General features: G+C 48.7%; 1 protein-coding gene across 1 annotated transcript; it reads right to left on the reverse strand.

The window, feature by feature from the left end:
• Positions 1-13,965: 13,965 nt before the first annotated feature.
• Positions 13,966-16,075, reverse strand: Sox14 (SRY-box transcription factor 14). Its single transcript, XM_036192458.1, is given in 2 exon segments — positions 13,966-15,492; positions 15,494-16,075. Coding segments are annotated over 2 exon segments (723 nt in total). The 5' UTR covers positions 15,524-16,075; the 3' UTR covers positions 13,966-14,799.
• Between the last annotated feature and the right edge of the window lie 407 nt (positions 16,076-16,482).

Genomic DNA, 16,482 nt, shown 5'->3' on the forward strand with positions numbered 1-16,482 from the left:
TGCATGTGTCAAGTGGTTCACTCTAGTGCACTTTTGCAAGAATATGTGGTGATAGTTACATCACAGGCTTCTTACATGTGCCAGGCACCAGGATGAATACTTTCATGTTATCACACTTAATCCTTACAGTACATCTGTGGCCAAGTGTTGGGATTGTCATTTTAATCCCCCTTTTAACTGACTGGTAAACTGACCCTGAGAAAAGGGTAGTCAGTAGCCCATAGTCACACCAGCAGTAAGTGGCAGAAATCTGGATATAGCTAAGTTAAGCACAAATAATTTCTGAGTAGGAATGACAGAGATTCCCGCTACTAAAGGGAAGGTCATTGTTTTGAATTGCTGACCTCATCCTTCCTGAACATTGGTGCCTCTGAGTACAAGTGTGACCCTCACTCCCTGTGAGTTGCATGAATAAAAAGATGGATGAAAAGAAATGAGGAATCTCAGAATTAGGGGAAATGTAGGGAGAATACACCTGAAAAGGAATGGGTGAATGAAGGATGGCTTGGCCAGATTGTAGAGGAACAAACTATAGAGGCTGGGATTTTTCAATGGCCCTGGCCCTGGGGGCAGAGGCAGGCAGACCTCTGTGGGTTTGAGACCAACCTAGTCTACATAGTGAGTTCCAGGACAGCCAGGGCTGTTACAAAACAACAAAACAAAGCAACAACAACCAAAAACAAAGGGTGACAGAAAATAGGTAATACACTCAAGACTATAGCTAACACTACTTGTGTGGTACTGCATTTTCTAGTGATCACATCTTTTAAACCTCAAAACAACACTGTGAGGTCCCCAGGGCTGCAGTGAATCAAGGTGGGCTCTTCTATTTCCACAGTGCAGATGAGAAAAGTAATGCACAGAGAAGTTAAACAATGAGTTGGAGCTTGCACAGCTCTAGGACCCAGTTGTAGAGGGTCTGACTGTAAACGTCCAAAATTAGTCAAAATTCGATCTGCTCTTTCAAAAGACTTAGAAATCTGAAAGCAATGCAAAGTGGTAGGGTGCCAGGGAGTTAGTTACTGCTGTAAAGGTAAGGCTGAAGAAAGGACTCTGGGGTCTGGAGAAGCTATGTGTGACATAAAGAAAGAAAGGCAACAGATTCTGATTTATAGGGGTGACGTGGTAGCAAAATCCCAACCTAAAATGGGAAAGACCTGGGTTTCTACTCTCTTTGAATTGGCTTTGTGTCTGTAGACAAGCCATTTGACATCTCAGAGTTCAGGGTCTCCTGAAAAACCAACGTCCACTGTTTTCATTTGCTTTCTATGGCTGTGATAAACACCATGGCCAAAAGCAACCCAGGGAAGAAGGGATTTGTTTCATCTTACAGGTTACAGTCCATCATGAAGGGAAGTTAGTGCAGGAACCTGGAGGCAGGAGCTGATGCAGAGGCCATGGAAGAGTGCTGCTTACTGCCTTGCTCCTCATGGCTTGTTCAGTCTACTTTCTGATACAACTCAGGACCACCTCTCCAGGAGTATCACCAACCACAGTGGACGGAGCCCTCCAAAATCAATCATTAATCAGGAAAATGCCCCCACAGATTTGCCTATATGCCAATATGATGGAGAATGTTCTCAACTGAGGTTCCCTCTTCCCAGAGGATCCTAGCTTGTATCAGTTTGACATAAAACTGCTTAGCACATCTGGAGATGAGGCAGCTGTGTTGTGAGGAGGTGGGGTTAACAGGAGAGCAGGCTAACCCTGAGGGTGTCACAGGTTAGCCCTGAGAGTGTCACAGGTTAGTCCTGAGAGTGTCACGTTCACACCCACTGTGGACCCCCATTCAGAAGCTTAGAGCTACAAAGTAGTTCTGGGTGAGAAATTTGGCTGAAGTAAAAAACACAGCATGTGAGTTTCGAGAATCAGCTAGGTCTCTAAACAGCTGAAGCCAGCACCAGACTGAAACCAATGACCTGATTTGTAGCATGTTCTTTGTCTTTTCCACTTATTCCAGTGGCCCTTGTCCCTTCTTCCACCACAGGCTGTCTGAAATGTGTGCTCTCGGAGACACACTCGCCAGGGGATGTGATTCAGAAACAACCCCCGACCTTAAAAGGCTGTGGCTAGAAAATTTCAGCTCCTGAGAGCCACAGCACCTCTCAAATTAAAACAAGTATCCACAGTTAGCCAGCAGCTGAGGCTGTGTGCAGTGCTTGGAGGCATCTGATGGGGAAGATGGCATTCCTGGGGACTGGAGACCAGCCCACAACAGAACTGCTTGTGGACAGTGGCCTTTTCCTCCTTCCTGATGGCATCTCTCCATCTTACCTTTTTCACATGGTGGGTAGCTCCTGACTCTCAGCCTGTTTCCTCCGTATACTCTTCCCTGCACCTGTTCCTTTGGAAATACGTTAAAGCTTGCACAGTGTAAAATGACAGACGGGAAGGGTGACACCCAACACTTAGAAGACATAGGTGCTAGCCTAGCTTTGCTTATTGTCAAGCTGTGTGACGTTTTACTGACTGCTCTGATCTCCCCTTATTTTTCTAAGTGGTAAAGTGAGGATTTGGATTAGTGATTGCCTCTATCATTTGAGATAGTTGATACTCATGGCTGTTACACAGAGCGTTTTAATTTTTGATTATTTAAGATTATTTAGTATTATTTAAGAAACCTATCACACCAAGCTTAGGAGGAGGCCAAAGTAAAAAAGAAAACTAGTCAACATAAAGGAAGGCCCACATAAATAATACCACAGCAGGAAACTTGGCCAGTCCTCATGGCCAGGACCAGGGCTCCACCCTCTCTTCCATGGCTGTACCGTGTATCCTTTGCTCTGCATTCCCAACCTCCACCAGGGATTCCTGCCAATGGCAGTGGGAAACCTGCCCAACATAGCCGGCTACTTCTCTGCAGTCCTTAGGCAGAACCCAGCAGCTGGCACGAGAGGTCGTGTTTATCAATTGTAGTTCACAAATACAAATGTTAGTGCAGCCAAGAATGTATCAAATCCCCTTTAAAATTGTTACAAAATTATCAAACCTTGCTCACAGGTCTTGGAACCCCAGTTCTCCGTGGACACAAACCCACTCCCCCACCCCAACTCCCACCCCCTCCCATCCCGACTTCAGACATGCATTTTCCATGTTAGGAATCATCTGTATTCCAAGCAAGGTGTGAGTCTGAGACTAGAAGAAGTAGGCAAAATGTTTCCAACAGATTCTGCAAAAGTTGTGCCCGACAGCAACTGAGAGGCTCCTGGGTGTCCTGATATTACCTTAAACAGAAATAGTGTGTGTCCTCAGCTACCTTTTATTGACGGTTAGCTTTGATCCTTTCAGAAAGGGGGAACACATGTAAATTGTCACAGGCAAGGAAGTGTGGGCTCTGTGGGTTCTCTATGGTTGATAAGGAAGAGCTCAGGGCAGAAAAAGCAAGTGAGCAAGAATGCTATTCTCGTCCGAACTCGAACATGCAGTGCCTGGGCAGGTTAAAGAGTCTGCCCGAGAATTCAAGGGGATGGTTAGGTTAACAGATTTACTAAATCTGATTATAGGCAGGAAAATGACAAACAGGACACCTGGGAGTGTTCCTTCTCGCCTTCCTAACATTACACCTTTATTTGCTAAGCTGCCTGACAAAGGCATTCCCTCTGAAGTGAGCATCATCAACTGGACCTGGGAGAGGTTAGAGTCTCTGGCTGGCTCAGTAGAAATCTGAGGCTGTACACTGTCACATCTGGATATCCTGTCCTCTCACTGTGTCTTCAGGACTCAGAAGCTGCCTATGGTATCTGCGGCTATAAACCTGAGGCAATGTGGACCCAACCAGTAAGAGGGCTCAGTGATGGAGGATGCTGAATGGTTAAGATTTCACATTTTCTGCTCAGCAGCTTGTGAGAGGGCAGGTGTTTCTGGTCCTCTGCCATATCCCGGGACCCTACATTGTCTCCCCTTTCCTCACCCCTTCCTCATTTGTGAGTTCCCTGCATTCTCTGCTTTCTCCTTTGTCTACATCCAGCCAAGCCTTGGGTTGATAGATAGTAGGGAATGGTCAGCGAGCTGGGGACAGACAACTTCCACTTTGAGGGACATGAGCTCTGAGGAGAGTCCTTTAGTGCCTGTCAGCTTCAGGCTCCTTCTCTGTAAAATACAGACAGCATCAGTACCTACCTCAAGGTGCTTCAGGGAAGATTTCAACAAAATGGAGCATTCACAGCACTCGGCAAACTGCTTCTCCTAGAATGCTTAGTAAATATCCATCTAACCAACCATGTAGGTCTCTCTTCCTACAAACAGATTCCATCTCCCCAGGGAAGGAGATAAATCTTCAGAGTTCTGGAAAGCAACACATCCAATTAAAACATATTCCTAAAACACATTTTAATGAAAGAAAAAGTAAACTCAAATAGTTAACTAGCTGTGATAAAACTCAATGGTGCTAGCTTTTCCCCCATTACTGATTCCAAAAAGATCAAATTATTACCTTTTTGCAGCCAATGGACTATTTTGCCTACTTATCCAGGCAGAGTCAACATTCCTGAGGTAACAGAGCTTTCTTGCCTTTTCCCCTCCATCTAAGCCAGGAATTTCTGTAAACAGATGGTCTGAGATTTGGTACTTAGCCTCCAGCTTCTATGGTAGGTGACACCTTTCTTGGGCTTCTGGAGTCTTCTGGGCCATTCTAAAAATATGTCCTGGGTCACTGTTTTTAAGTTTCTGGGTTGCCCTCAGGGATTTTACTACTGATCTCTCTTCTCAGGGGAAAGAGTAAGTGACCTGGATGCCATTAGTAGGGGACTAATGGTCATTAATTATTAGGATGTTTTTGTATGTTTAATTGGCAGTGACATGCCATGTCTTTTGTCATCCCTTTCCCACCTTATTCTATTAACAGTAATGTAGACTGTTAATCTGAATTTTGTGTATAGGTGATTATCAGTCATTCAGGAAGGTTAGGAATTCAGACTAACAGGTGTGTGCAAATGCTTTCAGAATGAAGGTCTTTTCAATTGCTCCTCCACCTGTCCCCACCCCCAAGTAACTACATGAATCTATTTTCACATCTGCTTGAAACTCCAGGGTTGCCAGAAGACAGAAATTGATATATATCCCTTGTGGTCTTCATTTTAAGAACTTCTTTTTCTTTCTGAGTTTATCTTACTTTTGAGCCCTTTCAAAAGACTGAAACCATAATAGGAATTTTCATTGCAACAATAGCTTATTACAAATGAAATTTACCTGTTTTCATTCAAGTTGTCTCAGTATAAGGTGAGGATGCCTTCTTTCAATGGGTATGAGACTTCAGATGTCCATCATATTGTACACTGGAGAATAGTGGAGATAATCTAACTTCTGGTTACACACACACACACACACACACACACACACACACACACTTAGAAAACAAGAAGAAAATGTCTGTAGAATGTTCTATAGAAGTTGACATGGAAGGGCAAAAGAATGTCCTCTGAATGTGGAGGTTCTTGGCTAGCCAAGTACCCTAGAAGGGGCTACCTGTTAGAAGGATGGTACCATTGCAAAGGGACCTAGGCACAAGGCTTGGGTTCTATTTTGCCACTAAAACTTCTCTTCATGAAATGAAATATCCAAACTCACCTCCATATCATTCATTTTATCTGTTTATTGTAAAACAAGTGTTTTTGAGGATGTCTAGGCATCTCTGACCATCTGTAAGAAGCTAAGGTGTTTCATTTTGGTGCAGATCGACCTCGACCTCCATCAAATCCTCCATATTGAGCAGGTTGGCCATGGACACTGTTCAACTCTGCATTTCACCAAGCCTGTGGTGACAAGATGAACTGAACCCTGGGTGTCACCTGACTCTTCTCATCAGTAGAAAGGTGTCATCTGTAGTTACAGCAAGTTTCTAGTCATATTAGTTCCCAGCATGATGTACTTACACAAACATGGAACTTTCTATACACCAAAACTGTATTCAAGGAGAGAGAAGTTCAGCCCACTCCTTCAGGAGTTGTCACAACTTCCGGTATTCAGCTCAATGCTTGTTAATTTAGTGCTCAAAGATATTTCAGGGCATGTGCTTACTTCTTATTAGGCATAATTTTCTCAAATATTTAAAAGCCCAAGAAGTAAAATCAATAGTAAGTAGCAATTCTACAGTGTCTTCAAGGCGTCTGCTCATCCAGCTGAATTCGATTAAAAGCAGTTATTCCAAACAAGACTGTAGGGTTTGAGGCAACACTAAGCACAAAGCCCTCCTCCGACTTTGGTGATAACCGTTGCTCCGTTTGCTTTATTGAAAATTAAGTTGGTGAGAAAACACATTACCCCAGCCAAAGAGAGCAGAACCAGAAAGAAACAAACACAGCAAAGAGATGCTGGGGCTTTATGAAGGTCTACATGGGAATGATCTGGTCGGCCAGCAGTGTTCAGAGTTTATGAAGGAAAAATAAGCAAGGGCAGAGGAGGGAGAAATAAGAAAGGAAGGTGGGGGATGAAAGGGTTAGTCTCCAGTTTGGGGAAAAAATGTCCCCATGAGAATTGTCAAGCAATTTACTAGTGAAAACCATTACTAGGTGCTGGCATTCATTATCTTGTCCTTGCTCAGGATCTAGAGGCATCCAGTCTTTTATTTGGATACCACCAAAGCAGGGAGTAATACATGACTCCATTGTTTGGGGGAGATCATAGGGAAATTCATGCTGGGTGTGACTTTTATTTTTATTTCAAAGAGGAAAACCTATCTTATCTAATCTCCATCCCTTGGGTGATCCCAGATGACAACTCTAATTTCTTTTTAAATAAACACAGATTTTAGTATGCACTTAGGTGGTCATGACAACTTGAACACACATACAAATTGATGCTGCTTATACTTTTTATCCAAACAAACCCCTCAGGAACTGTAAACTTGTTCATACTAATATAGACAGTTGTCTTAATTATGCAGTGTGTTACTGACCCACTGTGTGTTTGTACAGAAGGATTGAGGTTTTGCTAATTTTTCTATATTATGGGAAGATTTTTCACATGATAAATATATTTCTATTGCATGTATATTTTGTGGAAAATAATTACATATATTCTGCACAACCACAGGCAAGCTGCTTGTACTCAAACTGCCATAATAATGACATGTGACCATGGTTAACATTTTTGTCATAGAAACATAATGTTAAATTACCAGGAATATTCAACAGCAGCAACACTTTCTCTCCTTCCCTGTGTTTACCTACTTCATCGCATTCTAATATTATTTTAAAGAAAGAAAACTTCATTGTATATTCTAGCAAAGTGTATTGGTAGGGGAAGGTTTAACAGAGCCAGAGAGAATGTGCAAGGAGTGAGAAAGTGAATTGATGGATGGATGGTTAAATGAATATAAATGAACTGACACCTTTACAGAAAAATAACATTTCTTTTCTTTTTTTATTCTATAGATCAGTGGGTTTTGTATCTGTAATTCTTTCATATCAGCAAAGAGGAAATAAACTCTCATGTAAATCATTTTGCCCCCATCTGGAGCATATTAAAACCATGCCTTTTTTTTCTTTTAGCAGACTCCTTTCCCCCATTTGCTTATCAGCTCATCCACCATTACATTTTAAATGAAACTGCAAGACTCTTGTCTCTCCCCCAAATTTCAGCCTCATGTAGGAAAGTGGGAAGCAGGCTTTCCTTGCTTTAGAATGGTGACCTAGATTCAATTACAGATAGACCTGGAAGATAGAGGTGACACCTTACAATTTTCTTAGAGGTCTTGAAAAAAAAAAAATAGAAATTCCAAAACAACACTTGATGGGAAAGAGTCTGTTTATGTCCCCATTTTCCTGCTTTTCTGCCTTAATTGTATTGCTCTGGTCCATTTCTTTGTTCTGATAGAATATTGCAATTTGTTTCCCACGGGACATTTGGGATCAGAAACAAAAAACAAAAAACGGGTATATGAAGGAAATTTCGGACTTCTGGCTTTTGAAAGTGGGTATCTACCTAGGGCGTGTGATGACTGTGATTCTGCAAACTGACGAGATGAATGGAATCGCGCGGGACACACATTCTTCCTCATGATCTCTTAAAGAGCAAACAAACTACGCAACAAAAGTAGGGCGATTAGAACAGCGTTCCAGACAAAGCAGAGAATTCGAGGAAAAAGCAAACATACATTTGACTAATTTTTCCAATTACTGTAGAAAAATGTGGTCAAAAGAGGGGCGAGCCCTGTGATTCTGCTTATCGACTTTTATCACTAAATTAAGCATATAAATGACCTTAACGGGTGGCTTGGTATATTAAATTAAAAAAACAAAACAAAAAAAAACCGAGCAATGATTCTCCCCCCTCCCCTCACTCCCCGCCTGTCTGATCTCAGACTGAAAGGAGTTAAGAGATAAGAAATGGGATTCGGCTCTCGCTCCTAGGGTCCGCCCGGCTTATGCGGAGTGGGGAGACCCGTGCTTTCGGTGCAGAATTTCCTTTCAAGATTCACAATAAGTGGTTCCGAGCGGCGCACAGGGCCCACCACTTCCAAGGCCCTCCAAACAAAGAATCGGAAGCCGCCTGGGCTGTCTCAAGACCCAGGCTCCTGAGAGCCCAGAGATGCAGCGGGCAACTGCGGTGCACAGACGTGGGCATCTCGGTCCCCACCCGCTGCGGGTTTAGAGCGTAGGAAGAGGGCAGAAGTGAGCTCGCGTCTATGCGGGTACCCGAAACGCACAAGCAGCAAAGCGTGCACAAGTCATGGGGCGAAGCTCGGGAAAACAACGGGGACGCTGTCTTGGGGGTCAAACGGTGTATGGATGGGTTTTCCCGGAGATTATTTTAGGTCTGGAGAACGGGGCCTCAGCGGAGCGCTGGCCATGGCCTTGGGCAGATGGGTGCTCGAGGATCTCTCAAAAGGGTCCCCACTGCCACTCTGGACAGCACAGGATGCGCCTGGCCCCTGGGGAAGCGGTGGAGGATTGTTTCATTTCAAAGTGAAAATCTGCAGGCTTTGGGAAACGATATTCAAAAAAGTATATAATCTCCATATGCCGCTCAATGGAGGATCCTCAATTTACAGCGGCAGATAAGGCTAGAGGGTGTAATAAAAAATCTGAAGCCCTCCCCTCCCCCTCGCTGCCTCCCCGGAATTGCACCTTGGGCAGCGGAGCAGAATCCGGAATGTGAACTTCTCCCGACATATGTTTCCCGCAGATAAGTAAACAATCTGGACGTGAAATGGAAATGCTAATTAACGCCGTAATGCTGTTACACCTCGAGTGTGCAAATCCCATTGACTCGCCGCGCCACGGGGGGTGCCAGCGGAAGGGGGACCCGCGGCGAGCGCCTAGGCTGCCCGCTCCCTCCCTTCCCTCTTCCTCCAAGTTCCGGGCCGGGCTATGCTGTAGGAAGTCTGGAGCTGCACCCGGTTCGGTGCGTTGTTTAGGCAGAGGCGCACCCGCCCTAGCGTCTCTCCCACCCACCTCCCTCAGTTTCCACCGCAGCACTAGAGCCAAGAGTCCCGGGGTTCCGAGGTGCGGCCCCCCAAAGCGTGAGCTCTCCACCGGGGGCAGCAGGCGGCGCAGCGGCCTGCGAGGCGCAAGAATTGAGGATTCCTTGTCACCCTAGGACTGTGGTCCAGTGTGGCCTCTCTAGCCACTTGCAGCCTGGCCCAGTTTTGCTGAAGTGCCCTTGCGTCCTTGCCAGGATTGGGCTGGGGATCTGGTATCACTTCTTTTCCAGACCGGGTCTCAAAAACTTGGAAAACGCGACTGGCTACCGTGGAAGCACAAGACCCTCACTTCGAAGTAAAGGGAAAAGTTGGGCACTCCTGTTACCTTGTCCCGCCTGACTTTTAGCGCCTTCCCCTAACCTGTCTGGGGAGTTTGGGGCCTTTGTGGGGGGGATGTCGGGTCGGGGGGACGATCTGAGAGAAGGGGGTGGACACTGGGAAGGCGGCCCAGGGATAGCCTGGGCTTGCGGCCCCTTCGGCTTTCGGGGGGCACAACTCGCTCCCTAGGCGTCGGAAGCCGGCTGGAGCTTTTGAGTATGGAAGACCTCTCGCTACACCAAGGGCCTGGGGCTGGTCCAGCCTAGCAGCAACCCTACTTCTTGCTTGCCTTCAGGCCTCTGGGCAAAAGCAGCTACAGTCGCGTTTTAACACCCCAGCCGGGTAGCTTCCAGGAGGGTTCACAGCAGAGTTCGGAGTCCCGCAGACTCACAGCGGGGGTCCACCGGGGGGCGACTGACACTCTCAGTTCCTTGTCCACTCTACTGGATTTCTAGCGCCCCCTTGTCTGTCTCAACTTCATTATTTTCTTAATTTCTAGGCTACGGCTCAACGTCAAGGCATCGGGTTCTGGCTCAAGACGCACCATCAAGGAACCACCAGGGAAGAAATTGGCCCAAACAGCGCTCTCACTGCCCGGCCAGAGCGCACCCGAGACTCGGGCAAGGACAAGCAAGCAAGCCTGGAGGCGGAGTGGAAAGATCCCACACCACACCTAAAATACCCAAATATAAACACCACCCCCATTCATCACCCACCCCCACTCCCGGCCTCGCTTTTCTCCTACGCAGGACCCAACTGGCAAATGGAGTTGAGAATTCTTAACACAAATCTCGTGGATTACTTAATATGCGAATATAAATGTCTTGAAATTCATTGTCCACTTGGACAATGGTGACAAGGCTTGAACCGAAAAGAGGCAGAAGGGAATGAGCGGTAATCCGCCAAGGCAGAGCTGGCTCCACCGCTTGCCAAATTTTCACGGCTCTGGCAGCCTCGCTATCTCTCCGGAGAACCTGCCAGGCCAGGAAGAGCTTCCTCAGGTGGCGCGTAGCAGAGAAAGAACCTAGGCTCTCCCTAGACTGAATTATCCTCCTTCTTTGCATCGGTGAGGATTCCTGGAGGTTAGGTGGTTTAAAAGGCAAAGCTGAAGGAGTCTCAAATGTCAGTCACTCACAACTGAGTGTGACTTACTCGAAATAGCTGGGCCTTCTCCATCTGTAAAGTCAGACGCGGTAAGAAAACGGACCCTTAAAAAGGAAGGCTGGGAAACTGGAAAGGAATAAAAGTTTGGGGAGTAAGATCCAAATACAGGGGTAACGAGAAACAAACAAAACCCCGAAGTTTTTTTGCTTTTTTGATTTTTGTTTTTGTTTTTTTTTTGAAGGAAGCTAAAGTCAGACAACGTGCCAAAGCTCTCAAAAATCGGACCAGTGAACCCCTGAGACGGACCGCCGCCAAAATTGAAGAATGAAAACCTAGCTAAAACCCGAACTAGCCAGCCCCGCCCGCTGCCATCCGGAGGGCAGACGGTTCAGCCCTCTCAGGTCCTAGAAAACAGTAGCCGGAGAGCGGTGGGTGCACGCACGGCGCGCGACACAGATAGGGTCAGTTTGGGGGAAAGGGTTCCGAGCAGTGGCACCTGCAGGGAGGCCAGGAACTCTCCCCTGGTCACCTCTGCAGGAAGGAGGATCCGACTGCGCTAGGGAAGGAGCAAAAGGACTCGTCCCTAGCGCAGAGGAGGTGGCAGACCCTCCTCCCGCAGGGTGCGGGACGGCCGCGCGCAGCGTGAGTTCGGGCTCTGCGGACCCCGCAAAGTGCGTGGCGGGGAACTCCAGGCTGCTCTTTGCTGCGCGAGGCGCGGGGAGAAGCGACTGTCCTGCACTCTGGGCGGGCGGGGCGCTCCTCTCCCTACAGGTTTGCTTTAATGCTTTCCTTGAAAGAAAGAGACAGTTGTGAGCAAACAGGCTTACAAACACACACACACACACACACACACACACACACACACACACACACACACACCACAACCCTCCCCAGGGGATTCCTTTTTGTCTGCGGCAGACTTTAAAGTCTGTAATCGGACCCCCGTCAGCGGCGTGACAAGCAGGATTTAGGCTGTTGGGACGAGTTGTGGCCGCGCACCTCTGCAAACGCTGCTCGGCGGCCCTTGGCCAGGGCGAAGAAACTGCCGCAGGCCCTGGAGGCGAGGCTGGGTCCGGGTGGGAGGAAGGCAGGCAGTCTACTAAGAAAGCAAAGTGCCCAGGGAAGAAACGTCTGGAGCCTGGTCTGCTGCTGCCCTAGGACTCTGGTTCCCGCTGTGTGCGCTGGAAAGAGGTTTGGGTGGCCCTGTGGTGGGCCCCAGGCTCCTCTCGGTGCCAGTGCACCTTAGTTTCCGGGAGAGCCCCTGGAGTTCCAGGGCCGGGTGCTGTCTGGATGGGCCCTTGCTTTCTAATTTTGGGACTGTTTATTTGTTTTAGCTTCTGTGTCCCGAGGCCTTCGCCGCCTGGTGCCCCTTTGAAATCTAACCTCACTTCACAATCAGCTGGACACCTTAGTGGGGCCACGCGCCTGGGTTCCTCCCTAGGCGCTCCAGCGCTGGGCTCTGCCAGGAGACACCGGACCCCTGTAAGCTTCATCTTGGGAGATGTTAAGGGACACTGAGCTATGAAGGAGAGCAGAGAAGCTGACAGGACTGTCAGTTGGGGTTAGATCAAACAACAGAAGCAAGGCCAGCGTCCTAGGCCTCCCGAGCTTCCTAGGGGGCGGGAGGAGGGGCCTTCCCGACGCACCCAGAGTCCCCAGACCCGACGGCCACCAGAGGCTCGTCACTTCCTAATTGTCTCGATTTGTAAGAGGGTTTTGTGATGCTAAGTAAGCGTGGCTCAGCTAGCCTGGCCTCTTCCCCACCTCCCCCAGCCGTCTTTGTTTACCTTACCCTGAACGTTCATTTATTTATCTATCTATTATTTATAGGCGTCCCGTCCTATTCAGCGGCCTTGTATGTTAATTGTGTAATACCATTTAATTCTAACATTGGTCTCAAAAGAGCTCCTAATGAGAAAAGCATATACAACACGAATCACTTTGCTATTCAGCTCAGCCAGATGGACAACTGCTAACTTATTTTTTTTAATAATGAAAATCCCCCCTTGACAAAGGGGCTCGGATGAATAGCCTCCAAATAGCACCTCAAACACTTCTAATTGTTTTGCGGACAATATGCTAATCCGAGGGTTTTGGCTTTGGTGACTGTTGACAACGTTTCTCTCCCACCTCTGGCTACAGAGTCCTTTGGAGAATTGGGGGGGGGGGGGGCGCTCACAAATCCCTCTACAGCAGTCGAACGGCCTTGAGCCCAGTCCCTTCCAGGCACCAAAGCAAAGCCAAGGCTGAAGGGACGCACACTGCCTGTGGGAAAAACGAGGGGGAACGGATTTGGGGGAGTGAAACTGGGAGGGGGGGGCGGTACCCGGAGGTGAGAAGCACATTCCGAATTAGCTAACAAACTCTGCTGTTGTGCTGACTAGATAGCATCAGCAAAGCCTAGACACCCTCGAGCAAACGCTCATGGAGGGGAAAGGGCCCCAGTTGCTTTTTTAAATTTGTGTTTTAAGAACTCTGCCTGAGGCATGACAACATTTCCTATTTCCTTCTTTCTTCCCCTCCCCATGCTGTTTCCCCCAATGGGACAAAAAAAAGTTGTTAACTATCAGTTTATAAAAACAAAAACAAAAAAACACAATTTAGGAACTTAATCTGGAGTCCCAGATTCTCAGGAGACCTGACAGCAAACATTAAACAAACAAAGTCTTCATGTTCTCATACCATGCCCTGAACTTAAGCACCCACAGCCTTGCAGTCTGCTCCAATAGTGCAACTTGTTCCCTCCAAGACTGCTACTTACAATCTTTACAGCGTAGTTTTTTAAAAAGCAAACCCACCCAAAACTCAAGAGGTCCCATCTTTGCTTGAGCTCATTCCCTGCTGGAAGTGGTTTGACCCGCTTTATGAAGATTGAGGGAAAGACACGGCATCCTGGGATTGACAGCTTTGTCAAGACTCTAAAGGCGAAACTCAGATTATCAGGGAGCAATCGAGATAGATCCCAGACTCAAGGCCCCTCTACAGGTCATAGGTCATCAGGTTCTGCCAGGGCAGGACCACCCCAGCCTTCCCTGCTTCATTCAGCCCCTTTAGGACTCTGAGCTGGGAGGAAAGACTCCTTGAACCTAAGCCTCCTAACTTGATTTTATGCACATCCAAGGTGACTTTTTGCAATGACAGATTGTCTTTATTCAAAACGTCTTTGTTCAACAAATGAACAGAGAAACGAGGTAAAATCCTTCTAGGTACATTTCCAAGACATTGTCAAAACATTTATGACCATGTAGGATGTTTTTATTATTTTAAGTTTTCGTTCACTTTCTACTTCCTGACTTCATAACCTGACATTCTGTCTAAAAGTAAACTTAGGTGTCTAGGAGTACTGCGTTACACAAAGTGAAAAGCCATGTGGGTTCTTTTTGTTTTCTTTTTATCGAAGCAAACACGACCATAGTATGATTTAAAACAGAAAGGTTTCCCTTCCTGGAGTTTTAAACTTTTAAGCCTTTCTCCCCAGCAACACAGGAAGAGCAAATGGTGCCTAGCTGTGTCTGATGGCACAGCACCGGAGACTCAGCTCTTTTCTTCAGTGGGAAAGGAAAAATATATATACGCATATTCTAGATATAATACCAGGATCTGGGAGTTCCGAGTCCAAAGCCTATCCGAGGAGAATGAGGGGGGACGTAAATAAAGCAAAACTGCCTACTTCTTTTTGTCCAAAGGGGTTACAGTCGGAGACTTGCTTTGGGAGAGTCGGGAGAGGGGCAGATGTGTAGCTGTCTTAATGTTTGGAAATTTCGGGCACGAGTCTGTGCCTTGGGTCCAGGAGCACGGCCCCTCCCTTCCCCCCGGAAGAGAGAGGCAGAGTCTAGGGTGGGCAAGGGGCAGCGGCAGGCCTGACCCAGAGACATCTGTAGGCCAGACTAGGTGCAAGCGAAAGGATGCAGATCTCTGCTTCCACGCCACCCTTCAGGTCCGGGCCAAGCTGGGGGTTACATGGCCGTAGCGTGGGCTGACGAATAAGGGTCTATGCCAGTCTTGGTCATGCCTGGGAAGAGGATGTAGGCGACAGGGGGCTGCAGGGTGGAGGCAGACCAGGCAGTACAGTTACAGGGCACCACGTAGCCCGGGTTGGTGGGGGACGGGTGCGTGTGCGTGTGCTGGCTGGGGCAGCTGAGACTGCCGAAGGCGCCGTTCTGATAGCCCAGGGTGGACGCGTAGGGCAGCGCGCTGGTGGCCAACGTGTGGGGCACTTCACCCATCTTCTGGATGGCACTGGAGCTAAATTGCGCAGGGTCCAGCAGGGAGTAAGGCGCCGAGGCCGGCGGCAAGAAGGCCCGGGCTTTCTCGGGCGCGCTCAGAAGGCCGTCGGAAGCCCCCACGGGCAGGCCGGCTGCCTTGAGCGGGTCCGTGTCGCCCAGGTAGGGCAAGGGGAAGACATACCTGTCTTTCTTGAGTAGGTTCTTGGGCTTGCGCCGTGGCCGGTACTTGTAGTCGGGATGCTCCTTCATGTGCTGGGCGCGCAGCCGTTTGGCTTCGTCGATGTAAGGCCGCTTCTCTGCCTCGGACAGGAGCTTCCATTCGGCGCCTAGGCGTTTGCTGATCTCCGAGTTGTGCATCTTGGGGTTTTCCTGGGCCATCTTGCGCCGCTGGCCCCGGGACCAAACCATGAAGGCATTCATGGGCCCGCTTGATGTGATCTGAAGGTTTGGACATGGTCCCGGCAAGGCGGGCGGGGGCGGGGAATGCAGGGGCTCTGCAGGCGAGCTTGGGCGCGGTTGGCCGTCTGTCTTTCTGTCCGTCCCGAGCTCGGGACTCTGAACTCCCCTCTTCTCGGAGCCGCAGAAGGGGAGTCAGGGAGAAGAGCTGACCCTGCAAAGTTTTCAACTGATCATGCCAGTCCCAGCACCCAGGCAGCCCCCAAGGGGCCGAAGGGTAGGAAGGGCAGCGGGGATGAGAGGGTGTTCGGCCTGGAGTCTGTAGGCACCAGAGATTGGGGCCCAAGTACCGGAGTCTTGGGATTAAGTGGCTAGGTAATTTTCTGGCGAGGGCAGGTGGCTCCTCCTTCTCTCCCTCTTCACCTTCGCCTTCTCTCCTTCCCGTCTTTCCCCTGGCTTCTCTGGCCGTGGCTACCCCCCTCCCGTGGCTTTCCGGGCGCTGCTTTGCCTAGCACTGCACCTGGCTGAGAATGCGGGGAGGCTGGTGAACTGCAGCCAAAAGCGGCGAAGTTCAAAGGCGAGGTGGGCCGGGACCGCACGCACTCTGACATAAGCGCGGGGCGGCGACTCCCCAACCTGGGCGCCAATCAGCAGCAGGGAAGGCGAGGGGGGGCGCACCTGCCAACTCGCAAGTAGTGGAGACCAGAGCATCCCTGATGGGGGCGGGGAGAGGTATGAGGGACAGAGAGACCGCCGCCGAACAGAGGCTAGCTCAGGACTGGGGACTGGGGCTTTACATTGTCCCTGGCAAAAATTAAAACTCTCCCTGCCCCCTGTTTTCATCCCCAGTTGTTCAGAAGAGAACTGGTGCTTCTAATACAAAGATCCAGGGGCCTGTCAGCAAAGGCAGCAAGCCCAGAGCTCACGTAGATAAATAGGACAGCCTCGCCACCAAATGAGAAGACAGTACGCCACTCCCCGCCCCGCCCGCAACACACACTTGTCAAAGACCGTTGG

This window comes from Onychomys torridus, chromosome 7, assembly GCF_903995425.1.
Source record: "Onychomys torridus chromosome 7, mOncTor1.1, whole genome shotgun sequence".
In the NCBI taxonomy this organism is placed as follows: domain Eukaryota; kingdom Metazoa; phylum Chordata; class Mammalia; order Rodentia; family Cricetidae; genus Onychomys; species Onychomys torridus.